This window comes from Dermacentor albipictus, chromosome 1, assembly GCF_038994185.2.
Source record: "Dermacentor albipictus isolate Rhodes 1998 colony chromosome 1, USDA_Dalb.pri_finalv2, whole genome shotgun sequence".
NCBI lineage: Eukaryota > Metazoa > Arthropoda > Arachnida > Ixodida > Ixodidae > Dermacentor > Dermacentor albipictus.
This window is the reverse complement of record NC_091821.1, coordinates 183,814,014-183,828,812: the sequence shown is the minus strand read 5'-3', so window position 1 is coordinate 183,828,812 and position 14,799 is coordinate 183,814,014. Positions and strand designations below refer to the sequence as shown.

Sequence of the window (14,799 nt, the reverse complement as noted above, 5' to 3'; positions counted from 1 at the left end):
ACAAAAGTTATATGAAGCTTGAAAATTCATTTAACACAGTCAGTAAACACTTCTGGGCCCCAACCAATTAGTTGGGTCCCTAGCAATTGTTATTAAGGAAAAACGTATTTATGGTAGCTGATATTTATATAGCATAATTACGCAAGACAAAAGTAGCAAAACAAGGAGGTACAGTCTTAGTGAAATCTATACACACAAGATAACTTGCAACAGTTTTATTTTACAACATAAATAGTATATTTAAGGAAAAACATAAGGGTATGTTGATAGATGCGTACATATTGTTACACACTGTCAAGTGATTGCTTCAATTTTTTCAGGAATCTATGCAATGTTCTTAGTAGCATTTGGTTATTATCAAGGCTGTTCAAAATTGAAGCACCTGTAAGTTTGATAGCTCATGCAAACCATATGAAGCTCTATGAACTACAGAGTGCATTTGATGGCTAATTTTAAATGTCTGTCAATAAGAACATCAAGAAAATTTGTGTCACTAGATTCCTTTATAGGATGGTTATTGTAAACATTTGAATAGATCGTAGATATTTTAGTTTGTTTTTTTTCAGAGTGAAAAAAATTACGGCAAAACTAGTCTGACGATGACTGTCGATGATAATATGAAAAGCAATCAAGCAATGTAGCAACATACCAAATTCCTGAAGTCACGTCTATTCAACACATGTAGTAGTAATTTTGAGATTTTCCTTGCTTCAGCTATATGCCACATACTTTGATATCATCCCACTTTGCTATGGCACTTTCTTGAAAAGATCGGCCATGAGTATGGATGCATGACGACTGTATGATGCCAACACAGTGAGATGAAATGATGAAGAAGGAATGATATCGATGGAACGACAAAGCTGTACAACGAAGACGGTATCACAACAATGAGATGTCGATTCTTTAATAATTACGATGGCATAATGATGACAATATAACAATGGTAGATAACGGATGCATGATATTGTCTGTGTGACGATGATGCAATTAGGACAATGGCATGATAACGGTAGCATTATCTTGATTGAATGATGACAGCATGATTACAATAGAATGACGAACAAGGAATGATGTCGATAGATTGGTGAAGGTGGTATGACAACAACAGCACAACAATCTTGAAGTGATGACGATGGTGAAACGACAGCATGATGACGACGGCATGACAAGAGTGAAATGTTGAAGTTACAATCATTACAATGGGACAACCGCAATGGTAGCCCAACGACGGCATGATGATGACTGTATGATGACAATGCAGTAAGAGGGTGGCATGACAAAAGCATGAAGACAATGGGATGATGACAATGGAGTAACAATTCTTCAAGGAAGCCTGCTTCCTTGAACTTGGGGAGGGTGCGCGTCATCTTTTCACATCTGCAAGGGGTAGAGTCTGATCATCACACCCTCTGTTCACCACAATCATTTCAATGTTGTTGCCGCATGCACATACTCATACTTCACATCTCAAGCACACCACAAACGCATTTGGCGTCATTGTAAACAAACGAAGTGGTCACAGCAAGACTTGAATCCAGCACTCTAGTGGCTCCTTGTTGTGATGTGTTGATCGACTTGTAATCTTTATGATACTGCAAAAGGTGAACTGAATCTTAAGTGTATACCATATCGACTCGTGGAAGGGCTGAACTTCTTTTTTCACAGCGATTTTTACAAGGTATGGCCCTTACACAAGATTGAGCCATTGGTAATTCTGACTTCAAGCTCTGTGAACTTGCAACCAGTGTCATGATCCTGGATTTCTAGTAAATGTACATCTATTCAATACGACTGGCTCCAACTCCAAAATTAAAACGCAAAAAAGCTGCTAATCTGAAAAAGATTCAGTATTATGGGCTAAATGCATACTTTTACAAAGGCATACATTATTGAAAGCGCCTGCATAGATTCCACAGTTTGGAATAAAATCTGTGAAGGTATAACATTAAGAGCCTGTGTATGACACACAAACGTGTACATATGGCAGCCATGTCACTTCTGCACCAAAATGAAATTCTCCACGAATGAATAGTCTTGCAACAGCACAACACTTTGCAAGTGAACAGCACTTTAGAAATTTGGCTACTTCTTACACAAAAAAAAATACATGCAGCACACAAGGGTGTTGAATGAGGCACACTGAAAAGACATCTTGTAAATATAATGTAAAATGCCTTTTTTATAACTAGCAGTTTATAACAATGTTTAAGAAGCAAGAAAAGCAGCAAAATCCAAATTTTTATTGCAAATGATATACATCTGCTTAGCTTGCATTGATTGTGACTAAATTTATACATAGGTAATGAATGAAATGCCATGCTTAGCAGTGACTGACTAGAATATATATATTACGAATGCATGTCTAGAAAAACTGAGCCCGCATCCGAAGACTAATGTACAGGACTAAGGAGGCCGAAGCAAGGTACGTCAGCTGGTGGCAGGCCCAGTGGCTTTTGAAGAACCTGCACCAGTCAAAAAAAGCAAAAAAAAGCACTTATTTAGAGTAAAACCAGCAAATAAGAGTTGAATGCTTAAGATAAACAGGATTAAGAAATAATCTCCACATATTAAAAAACATAGCGATGACACTATCCAAAAAGATACTGTTCCCCTTTGACAGCTGTCAAGTGTATATTTATAACTCTATAGTTCAATGTTTAAAATAAACATGATTAAGAAATAATCTCTACATATTTAAAATATAGCGATGACACTATCCAAAAAGATACTGTTCCCCATTGACAGCTGCCAAGTGTAAATTTATAACCTTATAGTTTCTGTAATGCACACACCATATTCAAGGACTCATTTCATGCTAGTTAAGAAATTACAATATTTTAGGACCTCAATGAACACTCACGATGCATAGTTGCTTGTTTTAAGCCTCGCTTTTCAGTGGCTGTCTTCGCAAGACTGAACAATGGCATAAAAATAAATAGAACAATAACAAGCACCATAATTAAGGGACCAAAAATATAAAAGTGAACGCATAGCATAATGCCAGAAGACCAGTATAATTCACTCTATAATTTAAAATGCCTATTCAGGTTCACCCAAAGCATCTTTAATGTTCATTCGCTGCTTGGAAGTTAACAGTTATTATAGCTTTCTTTTACTTTGCATCTTGTTGGCAAGTGGCCCTGAACACCAATTACAACTGCAATATTTGATGTCTTAATTATACTACTTGGTGTTCATAAAATTTATTATGTCTAAAGTAGAATATATCATAATGTATACACATTTTCGTATGATCACAGTAAAGCATGATGTCGCCACAGCATGCATAGATGGTCCTTGGACAGTGGCATAGTCAGAAATTTTGCTCCTCATTATGAATTTGTCAAGGTATCAAACATATGAATAATAACTGCATTGCCATTGCCAAAGATGCTGCAAACAAAGTCTTGAATGCTATGCAATGTCAGGACAAGTAAAATATGTATTTTTTCATGAAAGAATATACTCGTATGTCCTAAAAATTGTACCCGAAATAACTGATATCAATGCTGCCATGTTTTTTGTCTATTTAATAAGTAAAGAAAATACGAACTTTCAAACTATATCGGCTTGAAACTAGCAAAGCAGTGCATGCCGCTGATATGAAAAATGTAAAGCCTATGAAATGAGCAAGTTGAGGACAAATATGTTAATGAAACTTTGTCATTCAAGAACCTTGTTTACATTTTTGTACAAATGCAATGGCCAGCGGAAAATCTCAATGACGCTGTCCTTTGTTCCAATGTATTGTGCAGGAGCAGCTGTCAGCAGTCATGTATTGTGAGTAAATGCAGCGAAATTACAGTTGCAAGAGAGAGCACAAGTAGAAAGCAGCAGTTCTGCAAAATATACAAAATATACGAGGGTGAGTCAAATGAAAGTGAGCCAATGCAAATATATGACAAACAAGATACATTATTTAAAGGTAGTCTTCATGACCATTTTGACATTTGTCCCACTCAATAACAAGTCGCGTGATTCCTGTCTCATAAAACTCCTTGGGTTGCTGCTTCGAAATGTCTGTAACTGACTCTTTCATATTATTGTCTGACACGAATCTGGTTTTCTTGAGCTGTTTCTTCAATTACCCCAGAATGTGGAAGTCGCAAGGCAACAGGTCTAAGATCTATGGCTGACGTTGCAGCGTTTCCCACTTGAACTTGGCCAGTTTTGTGTTAACCACATCAGCGACATGGGGACAGGCAGTGTCGTGGAGCAAGGTGGCCCCATTTGTCAATTTTTCACTATGTTTGTCCTTGATTGCGACATGCAGCTGATCCGGCGTTTTACAATATTGGAAACAATTCATAGTCTCTACAGGTTTAGCAAATTTGATCAATAACGCCCCCTGACAATTGAAAAAAAAATGTTTCCGGCAGAAATGAATGCCTTTGCTTTCTTTGGGATGGTGAATTCGAATGTTTCCACTGTAAGCTTTGCCGTCGTGTTTCAGTCTTGTAGTAGTGGCACCATGATTCGTCCCCAGTCACAATTGCAGACAAGAAGTCATCACCCTCGCCTGTAATACCGGATCAGATGAGTCAAGACAGCGTCGAACCTCTCCGTCTTCTGGCAGTGGTTCGAAATCTTAGGCAACCATTGCACACACAATAGCCGATAACTGAGATGTTCATGAATTATGGTGTGAACCGAACCGTGACTGATGTTCACACGCTCTGCCCGTCCATCGATGCTTATCCACCGTTCTTTTCTAATCAGCTCATCAACCGTTGCAATTGCGTTGGGGGTGATGGCATGGTGGCATTGGCCCGGTCTTGGATTGTCCTCGCAACTTTCACGTCCTTCTTTAAAAACTGTTTGCTACAATGCTTCACAGTGGCCAATGAAATGCAATGTTCAACGTACACGGCAGCCATAGGGCGACTAATTTCTTTTCGGGAAACACCGTCAGCTGTCAAAACCCTCACGACACCACGCTGTTCAACTTTTGGAGCGTCTGTTATGTCATGCAACCATGTTCAACCCAGTGTATGACAGCATTAAAGAACATTCATCCTCACACCTGTGTGTCACTGCTGTAAATGAGAGATGCCTGTGTGCTACGTGCATGCCTTGCAGATAATGAACCAAACCATTAATGCACGGGATGGATTGGCTCACTCACCCTCATACATTAGAAATGTGAAGATACAATGAAATATACAAATGTGAAGATACAGCTTGATAAAGTACAAAAAAGCGTTACTGGAGACAAACTTCACTGCATGTATACACAAAACCTCGCAACAAGATATTTAAAGACATGTATGTCTCCAGTAAATCTATATATATAAGAAAAAGTAACTATATGTAATGCATCAAAAAAGACAAATAAACATGTTGAGCAATCACAGATCACAGAATCCTAAGCCCCCCCTGATGTATTGCGTGCGACAGAAGGTGGCGCGCTTCCTCCCCACTTTTCTCCCTTGCGCACACAAGAAGCCACCATCGTCGTATACGGAACATGAGGGTGATGGCAATGGCAGAAATTCGCCTGGAGTGTCCATATAATTGCTATCACAATAATATAATAAGAGTATCCGGCAACTGAAGCGTCCTGCGACTCATCACTATGCGCAAAAGAAGAAGTGACAAAATTGAACTTTCACCATGCGACTATTCGCTGTGCCGCAACAATGGCTTCTTTTCTTCTCTGGGGTGGAGGCACTGAAATGAAAAAATCCGAAGGAAAGCACAATCGAATGCCTACTTCAGGCACCTAATGTGGCTACCAAAGGAATATAGAAGGAAACGTGAGACACTTGGTCCACAGAGTACCATACGCAAGTGCTCGGTATTCTACACCGGCGAGACAAGACTTTCTGGAGAGATTGCGCTCAAGTGAACACGTTGCAATCCCTTGTGTCCCCACAATGGTGCCGGCGAGCGGAAAGCGGCCGAAATTCTGCCAGGCGAAAATCTACTCGGCCAGAGAAAAACAAATGTGCACCGAAGTGCGCCGCGCAGTGGTCAGGGCAACATGAGAAAGACGTTTGCGCTTCGGCTGGCTCTGGCAGCCCATGGGTAGCAAGAACAAGAAAACTGAAGAGGCTCAATGTGTTCTCGCAAATAAAAGTCAAACTACAACAAAAAGGGGAAAAAAACCTAAGAATGTAGTTACCTTTGCTAGCTTTAGTGTCTTGACATGGATGCTTTGACGCAGGTGAAAAAAAATGTTGATATTCTTTTCTGTGACATAACGGCACAAATGAACCACTACAACGCGTCGTCTCACCAGACTTCGCTGCACACTTTGTCAACTTGTGTGTGTGTTGATTTCACTTGTCTCATTGTATGGTCTGTTGTAAGACTTTAAAAAAGTCAATGCACCTTAGGCGTCCAATGATTATAACAACATTAAACCCACAAAGTTCCGGAATGGAAAATCTAAAGCACGACTTTGGAAATGTCAATGTACCTTTCACATCAAAAGTTTATGCACCCATAAAGTTTCAGAATTGAAATTCATGCTTTCCGTAGATTCCGCAGCCTCCCCGAGATGTCACAACGAGCCCGCTAGCCATTAAAACACCCTTGAAACTTTGTGCTCAGATGGGGCTCCTTGCGTTATGCGACTCGAGGTGCATGGGCATTGCCACGTACGAAATCCAGCCCAAATTCACAAAGGTCACGCTGAAATGTCTTTTCAAGCATGAAAAAGACATTCTAGACAAAATCCAGAATGATTTCCGGCACTGGGGGTTGTTTTGGTCGGCGGTGCATGACAGCACAAAGAAATTTCGAGGGGGGGGGGTCTGAAGCCCCATAAGCCTCCCACCTGGCTACGCGCCTGTCCTAGAACATTATCTGGCAATAGGTATTTGAAGACCACATGTTGATGTAAGGAGAGTTTAGAACCCTAAGACAAAAATATTAATCATATACCATGCACTAAATTCTTATGTAGAACTAACAGTCAATTTTATTGAAATGTAAACATGCTACACAATGTTGACTTAGTCAATAACATTAGTGTAGTTTAAATTTCTGAATAAAAGCTAACTGAAGAATAAGCATAACATAACCCGCTAGCTTCTTACCCGCTTGCAAACTGCAATTCTTCAACCAGGCAACTGCTGCTTGGCAAACGGCACGGGTCGTCACATTTTCCCATGTAGAATAGATTGCAATAGTTTCTGGAATACCAAACCATCTAGTCAAACAATGCAATTAACACACAGTATCAGCAGTTTTGGATTATATCTGGATCAGTGTCACATGCAAACAGTTTTGCAATTCATAAATTAAATTTGTGGAAACTCAGTTCTATGGAACTGAAAATGGGAGGGAGTTTTATATAAAAATTGCCATCCATGTGCACCCAACTGTAGCTACACAGGGTGCATGACACTTTTCTCTTTAAAATGTGTCTATCAATTTTTGTTTCATTCCAAACACCATGAATTTTGGGAGTAAGAATCACTGCGCTTATGCCTAGTCAAACAACAGCAATTTAAATTTACCTTCAATAACATTGTAGACATGCAGGTCAGAGGCTCCTTTTCTGCCACTGGCCTTGACTGCTGAAGTTTCCACCCAAGCTGTCTGAAAATACTGGGTAGGATGCCCGCAGTGAAGCATCTCAAGTGCCAGCCCCCTATAAGAGAGAGCCGTCATGCCTGGAAAAAAAAAAACGACAGCAAAAAGAACTCAAAGTTAAAAACACTAACATACATAATGTGGCTATTACAATGGCTGCATTAAGGCAAGAATGAAAGCCCCACTAAAGGTAAGGTAGAACAGAAAATTACACTGGATGATTATGCATTCCCGAGAAATAATTGTAGCAACATTTACGCACAAAAACGGCAAGATGTGCATAGCATAAAAAAAGTTATAATTGTACCTGCCGTGTATACAACTCGAAAACATGAAGCCACGAAATGTCAAGTAATAAATTTGGGTAGCATGTGTGGGTTTTTCGACCAGTTGCCTTTGCCCAAAAAGATAATGTACTCATGACGCCTGCGGCAGAAAGGATATTCCACATTTGCCATCAAGGTGTGTGAGTGGTGGCGTTGGCTAACTCTCCCAGGGTTAGTTCTAGCAGTAATGCATAAATGGCCCAGAAATGGATGGGCAAACGGCGCCGCGGTAGCTCAACTGGTAAGAGCATCGCACACGTAATGCAATGACATGGGATCATTCCCCTCCTGCGGCCAGTTTTTTCATTCATTTTCATTTTAATTAATTTATCATTTCTTTCATTCATTTAGTAAGCACAAGAAATTTTCCCTATGTTGTCTTTGGTGTCCTTGTTTGTTGGCTTCTTATGATTAATAAAAATCAGGCCCCTAGGTTCCCTTTCTTCTTGTTAATAACATAATCAAGTCACTTTAACATGAATACCACATTATTATAACTCATGCCAGGTGTAATTCTTTAGTTACACCTGGCACAAGTTATAAAAATGTGCTCATATTGTTAATTCATAAATCTTTTGCTTACAAAGTGACATCGAAAAGTAGGATCGGAGCTCAACCTGGATTCTAATGCGGTCACATTTTCCTAGTTCTCCAAGGGCATCTTGTAATAAGTCATTGCCCTTCTGCCAGTTTCGTTGGGAACATCGATAGCTGCTAGGAACCTTTTATCTTGATGTTTTACAGTCTTTCTAAGTCTTTCATTAGTACAGAAATGTTTGAAAGCACTTACAAAATACAGACAGGATCTCGTGAACATTTTGACAGCTTGGACTGTAGCCGACGTTTCTGCATATGTAACATTAATTACCTAAACACCTCTCTCTGGAACTGCAGTTTTGTCTGCAGCGCATCCACATATCATAAGAGCTCAAACCTTTCTATTAGTTTGTATTCAGCTGTTGCTCTGAACCTGTAGACACTGTGGCACTGTAGTGCTGTTGGCAGAGCTGCTGTCAAGCTTGTATAATTTCATCGTCTCTTGACACCCTGTCTTTGAACAGCTGCCTTCCCTGCATCACTTTGCTCATCTGCATCAGTTGTTTCACCTCTGCCAGTGGCCTCACCCATGCCAGCAGCCTCGCCTCTGCCAGTTACGTCATGAGTGCCAGCTACCCCACCTTTGCCAGCCATACCACCAGCGCCGATACCACCAGTGTCAGTTGCACCACCTTTGCTCACTGCTTTGCCTGCCCCAGCCACATTACCACCACGTGGTAAGCTGAACTACACAGTATTTTTTTTAGGGGCCACACTTCTGTGTGATTCAAATTTCTGTGTGAATCTCAACAGGACAAAAAAAATTTCATGTTTGCTGCTTTCAGCTGCGTCTGCTGCGTCTGCTGCGCATGGCCTCCGATATGGCAATGGCGTGCTCCACAGCGCAGTCTACTGTGGCCGCCATGCCGTGCCGCAATGGGCCTTGTCGCCAACACGACACTGAACTGAGCTGTGTAGCTTCCAGCATGCTAGCGGACATAAAAAAGAGAGAGACAGCCAGCTATTGATGCAATAACACCACTTATAGTTGAAGGAGTCAAAGAATTTTTGCACCGTGAGATTTTTGGGATGAGATACTTTGAAAGAGAGGCCTTTCGATGGTTAGTTAGGAAAGTGTCTCAGGGCCCCTGTAATATATGCTTTTTTGTATACTGGTTGCTCTCAAGTATTTTGTTAATAAACAAAATGTATTTGCTTCTTTTGTCTGCCATACCATTAAACTTGCCTTGTAAGCATCTGTCTGAAGGGTAGTATTATGGCTTTAATGTTTGTTCATGCACATCATGGTTGCTCTGTTGAAATCATTAACTTGTTTTTTTATTATTCAGAATTTCAATCACAGGTACTTCGGCTGTTAAACATCGTGAGGCTGATTGTACAGGAAATTTTGAGCAATCTGGATGCCTGTGTGGCTCAAGGCAAGGTGACCTCTGCACCCACTGTACTAGTGCAGCAGCCATTTGAGACAGTGGATGCCCTTCTGAACTTTGAAGCATCACTTGGTCCAGAGGATGCTAATGTCCTGGTGAGCTGAAATATCAGTTAGCCACAATGCCGCTCATGTGTACGCAGTCTCATAGAAAATATGCCACCGGTCAACTAACATCACTTCGCGCAAAATTTCTTGAATGATCCTTTTGTGGGCTTTTCAGTTATTTGGTTTCTTGTTCACATTCTTTGACGGCATTATTTTCTTCGAGGGAAGTTAATGAGAATGTGCAAATATTCTGTCTGCCTTGTCAAAAATGGCACTGGCTGCACGTGTTGACTATTTTGTTGATTTATTTCATGTACACCTGTAAATATACTTTCTCTGCAAAGTGTGCATTGAAAGTGCAGAACTGTTAGGTGTGTGAAAATGATTCAGTGTAGGAATATTGAGTCTGCTTGGCTTCCTCTTGTTTTTCCAGGTCAACGAACTTGTGCAGCTTGGGAACAGGAACCCAAATGCGGCAGCTAAGCGTGTGCTTATTTACCTCTTTGCTGACAAGCTGGCTGCTGAATACTCGTGGCATGGGAAGAAAGGAAAAACAAGAAAGAAAGGAAAAGGAGAAAGGATATTCGGCTGCGTCAGCATTTGTTCAGTATGTGTCATCTTTTATGCAGTTAAATGCTCGTTAAGTCTTGTGTGTAATGTGTGCTTTACACGGTGCTTCACTACTAGTAAGAAACTTAACCAATGAGAAGAGTAACAAAATTAGTTAACAGTCAAATCAGAGAAGGCAGCATAATGCATACCATCTTATGTGACACAACGATAGTGACAAAGAGCATGCTACACCTGTGCTTGTTCTACCTGTCTGTTCTCTTGCTGGTGTGCCTATCTGTGTGTGTTAGCACTATTAGCACACCACTTCTGCAACCAGTACCAGAGGTAAAAGCTTCCTTTTGGTTGTTTTCAAACTGCATTTTAGATGGGCAGTGTTCTATTCATTGATGTAAATTTGTTGCTTTGTTCCAGCTGCTGTCAGGAGGCACTTCCCGCAAAGCACAAGGGATGATGTTGAGTCAACCGCTAAGTCATGGCTTCGTCATACTCCTGAGAGGGCTAATGGAAAAAGGGAGCTAGATGCAAGTGAAGGTGAGGTCAAAATGGCAGCGTTTGAATGCTAGTTACATTGCTTTAATGTTTTTCCTACACTTACATGTGGAAACCTTATTCATGTCATTATGGCTCATATGTTGAGTTCTCCCAAATGTTCAGCATCTGCAAAAATGTATCAGCCTGCGTGTAGCAGTAAATATCAAGTATTTCTACTTTATAGTTTAAGAAGGCTTTGTTGCAAATTTTTTATATGGTTGCACTTGTCATGGTATTTGTTTAGGTCAAGGCATATAGATATGTTAATTACAAATCTTACTTGTCACAACTTAAAGCAAGATTTACAATTGTTTTGTTTTAAAATGTCACAACTACCATATTTACGTGTCAATAACATAAACATGCATATTGTTTGACGGGATATGGTTGCTAACTAAAAAAATAGAATTGGGCTAATAGCATGTTGCAACACTTCATATGGCTTGAGGCGGTGCTAGTTCATTCATACTTGCAAGTAATAAAGAAGGGACTGAGTTGTTTCCATGCTTTCCTATTGCTTGCAAGTTGGTTATGCATGTCCAAGTGCTACATGTATGGCTTATAAGCACCTGCTGCAGTGGCAACGCCACAAGCAGAACTGGGAATGAGCTCGTATACACCATGCCGATGCTGCAGCCCGGACACAAGAACAGGCTTGTGCAGCCAAGCACAAGCAGCAACTGCGTACCGACGATCCAGCAGCCTACCAAGCCATCGTTTAATGAACCGTCGAGATTAACCCAGTGATAAACACCGGGGCTGCATGTTTCAGCTTCACTGGTTAACCATCTGTATGGAGTGCTTGGGCGGTGATTTTTCTTAGTAAACTTTATTTTTTCATTAAAAATTTTTTGCGTGGTCTTGTTTTACATGATCATCAAAATCCTTTCCACATGATGTTGGGAGCATACACTAACTTGTGTGCAGTGAAGCTCACTTTTGTTAGTGTAAAATAGTAAAATTCATCTTTCAGACAGAAAATTTTCACATAGTCTTGCTTCATAAGAGCACCACTCAAATGCATGCAAAAACAATTCCGTCTTTTTTGCAAGTATTTTTCAATTTTGATCATATTTAAAGGCTTAACTGAATTTAGTAACTGTTTTAGATATTGCAGACAACTGAGAAAATAAAGGTCGATATGCATGCATACAAGCATATTAACTTGCTACTTTAACTTCACTGAACAGGAATAGCCTTTTTTTTTTTTAACCAGTGCAAAGGCTAGCAGAAAATGCTGCATTAGTTGAGTTGCACAACAGCAATGTCATTAGAGTAGGCAGAATGCAACAGCAGTTTGCACTTCTTTATCATATAGTAGGAATGTTCAAGCTAGAGAGATTTCATTGGCAGATGAAGAATGGCTGTTTTCATAAGCAGGGACGCTTAGAACATTTTAAATCACTATAAAACTGGTTTCAGATATTAGCACCGAGCATCCACCGAGAATTGTTTTATTTATATTTGAAACACTGCCACCGTGGCTGCGCACTTCGATGCAGCAATGCGAGTTCAATGATCACACTAATTGGAAATGCATTCTACATTAAGTATCACTAAACATTTCCGTGCAACGGCCTGCGAATTACAGCAAGGGCTGTAGCTGGCAAGACAAATTGCTAGGCAAGACTAAATTTGCCTGTCTGACAGGGATTATTAGCCTACTTCCCCCACTTTCCAGTCGGTACCATGTTTCTATCCTCTTTACTATGGCTGTCTTTTTAACAAAAACAAGGACTTGAAAAACTGCGATACTAGTCGATATATAACCTGGCTCCTCAAGCACAGCAGCCCAATGCTGAATCTGCTCGGCCACGATCAAGGACTGGGCAATGAGGGATTAATTCATAGTATTAGCACACACTGGCATACCACTGTTGCAATCTTAAAGACCACACATAAGGAGCTGCACTGCTAGATGGCATAGTATGTAAAGGAGTGTGGGAATAAGGAGCCCGACTACAGTACATGGCTCATACACGACGCATTTCGGCAGTGGCTGTTTCAGTTCTCTCTATAGAGCTTCAAACTGGATCATACGATAAGGAAACAACGGCAGTATATTACCAAGTGGTATTTATGAACACAGGTGCCAGCATGTGCTTTTATCCATCATTACATGTGCACCACCACTTGAATGCTAATCACAATGATGATGGTTAATATTCCCAAGGGATGGGCCCCACCTAAATTTTTTCCTTATTTCCCTTCAGTGCCCCAGCCAACTTGTTTACATATGTGAAGTGCTCATTGATACAGCACCAGATGTTTTTTTTTTACAAAAAAAAAACCTGCTTGTGCCATATACAGCACAATTCTAATCCCTAAACTGGAATGTGCAAAAAGGTGGACATTACTTGCACAATAAATCAATATAACTAATTAACAAAAAATACCGATAAGAGTTTAAATTACTTTCTTGACAGCACATATTGCAACTTATAAATTCTAGCCAGTGAATTAGCAAGGCATATCCAGTAAAAATGAGTTCTAAGGATGGCACAGTTTCCAGATTTGAGCTATGAAACTTTTGGCAAGAATGCACTGTTGCTTCATTACCTTTTTAATAAAATGCTGTTTTATGCATTGAAGTACAAAAGTAACTGGACCACCAATGCATTTTGTTGCACATTTCAGGTACTATCTCGAAATTCACGTCATCCTGATAATTCGTTCCAAGTGGATATGCCTTGTGAACTCACCGGTTGCAATTTGTAAATTGCAATATTTATTGTAAAACAGTTAGTTCAGAACTTAATTAGTAACTTTGTTAATTGGTCAACTATGTACTTTGATTTCTTGAGCAACGTCTGCCTCTTTAGTAATCCACCTTAAGGACTAGAACTTTGTTACCCGTGACAGGCGATTTTTAAAAATTCTGTGCTGTCATAAAAAAAAAGAACAGATATTACTTTTTGCTTGAAGAAAATCCAAACATACCTCTGGAAAGTTGTGCATTTTTCACCCTTTCATAAAATTCATTTTCGATCTTTTTGAAACAAAATGAACAATTAGGGTTTTTTCAGTGGTAGTGTGTATTGCATGCAAGGTACAACTATGACAAACACTTTAGAGTCCATGGCATAACTGATTTCTCTCAGTTTCTTTACTATCAGTTCACAGTTTTCATCTCGTGTCATAGGTTTTCCCTTGCTCTCAATGTTATTTCCATTTGAATATTGCTCCGGAGACATCACACAGCTTGACAACTCCTTATACTATCACCTAAGATCCTCGCTGCTTTTGTGCAAGGTTGTGTTTTCCTTCAGGATTCCATCACATTTGAAGAGAGATAATTAAAAATTTTGAATTTATAAGCTTCGCGTTTTCTTCCATGTCAATCTCTCGATTGATGATAGAGCAAAACGATAGTCATATCATTATATCATCCAATGTTGAAGCAAGCAAATGCATACTCTGGGGATTGCATTCACCATTAGATTACTTTCTTGTGCATTTTATTTATTTGTATTTTGCCTTCTTTCTTTGCTTGGTATCAAGTGCATTGTTTGTGCTTGTATATCATCTGTATGGTACACCAACCTCTGTAATGATCCTGCTTGTGGGATTGACAGTATACTAACATAAATTAATAAAATATTATTTAACTAGCCGTCTGTTCTGTAAGGCCCCCCTGAGCTCCACTCTTGTATATCATTATGTTTTCTGCTGCCGATCTGCCCCCTTATCCTTGCAGAGCAGCACATTGGGCACTGCTCCAGGAACTTTTCAATCAGTTTTTGTAAAGAGACGTCTGGCTTGAAATTTAGAAAGAACAAGTGCAGTGAA

At 39.9% G+C, this 14,799-nt stretch overlaps 1 protein-coding gene across 3 annotated transcripts; it reads right to left on the bottom strand.

Moving 5' to 3' along the window:
• Positions 1–2,221: 2,221 nt before the first annotated feature.
• LOC139053554 (uncharacterized) lies at positions 2,222–8,091 on the bottom strand. Of its 3 annotated transcripts, none has more exons than XR_011510569.1 (5): positions 7,853–8,091; positions 7,470–7,625; positions 7,047–7,142; positions 2,864–2,916; positions 2,222–2,465 (listed from the first exon to the last, which is right to left on the bottom strand). XR_011510569.1 is itself a non-coding variant. In XM_070530489.1 (5 exons), exons 2-5 carry the CDS (start codon positions 7,621–7,623, stop codon positions 2,366–2,368), a joined length of 408 nt encoding a protein of 135 aa, XP_070386590.1. In that variant the 5' UTR covers positions 7,624–7,625; positions 7,853–8,089; the 3' UTR covers positions 2,222–2,365. The 3 variants fall into 3 exon arrangements, 1 of the variants encoding a protein (XP_070386590.1); XM_070530489.1 differs by lacking the exon at positions 2,864–2,916 and adding an exon at positions 5,616–5,673 and having other exon boundaries at positions 7,853–8,089; XR_011510564.1 differs by lacking the exon at positions 2,864–2,916 and having other exon boundaries at positions 7,853–8,013.
• Between the last annotated feature and the right edge of the window lie 6,708 nt (positions 8,092–14,799).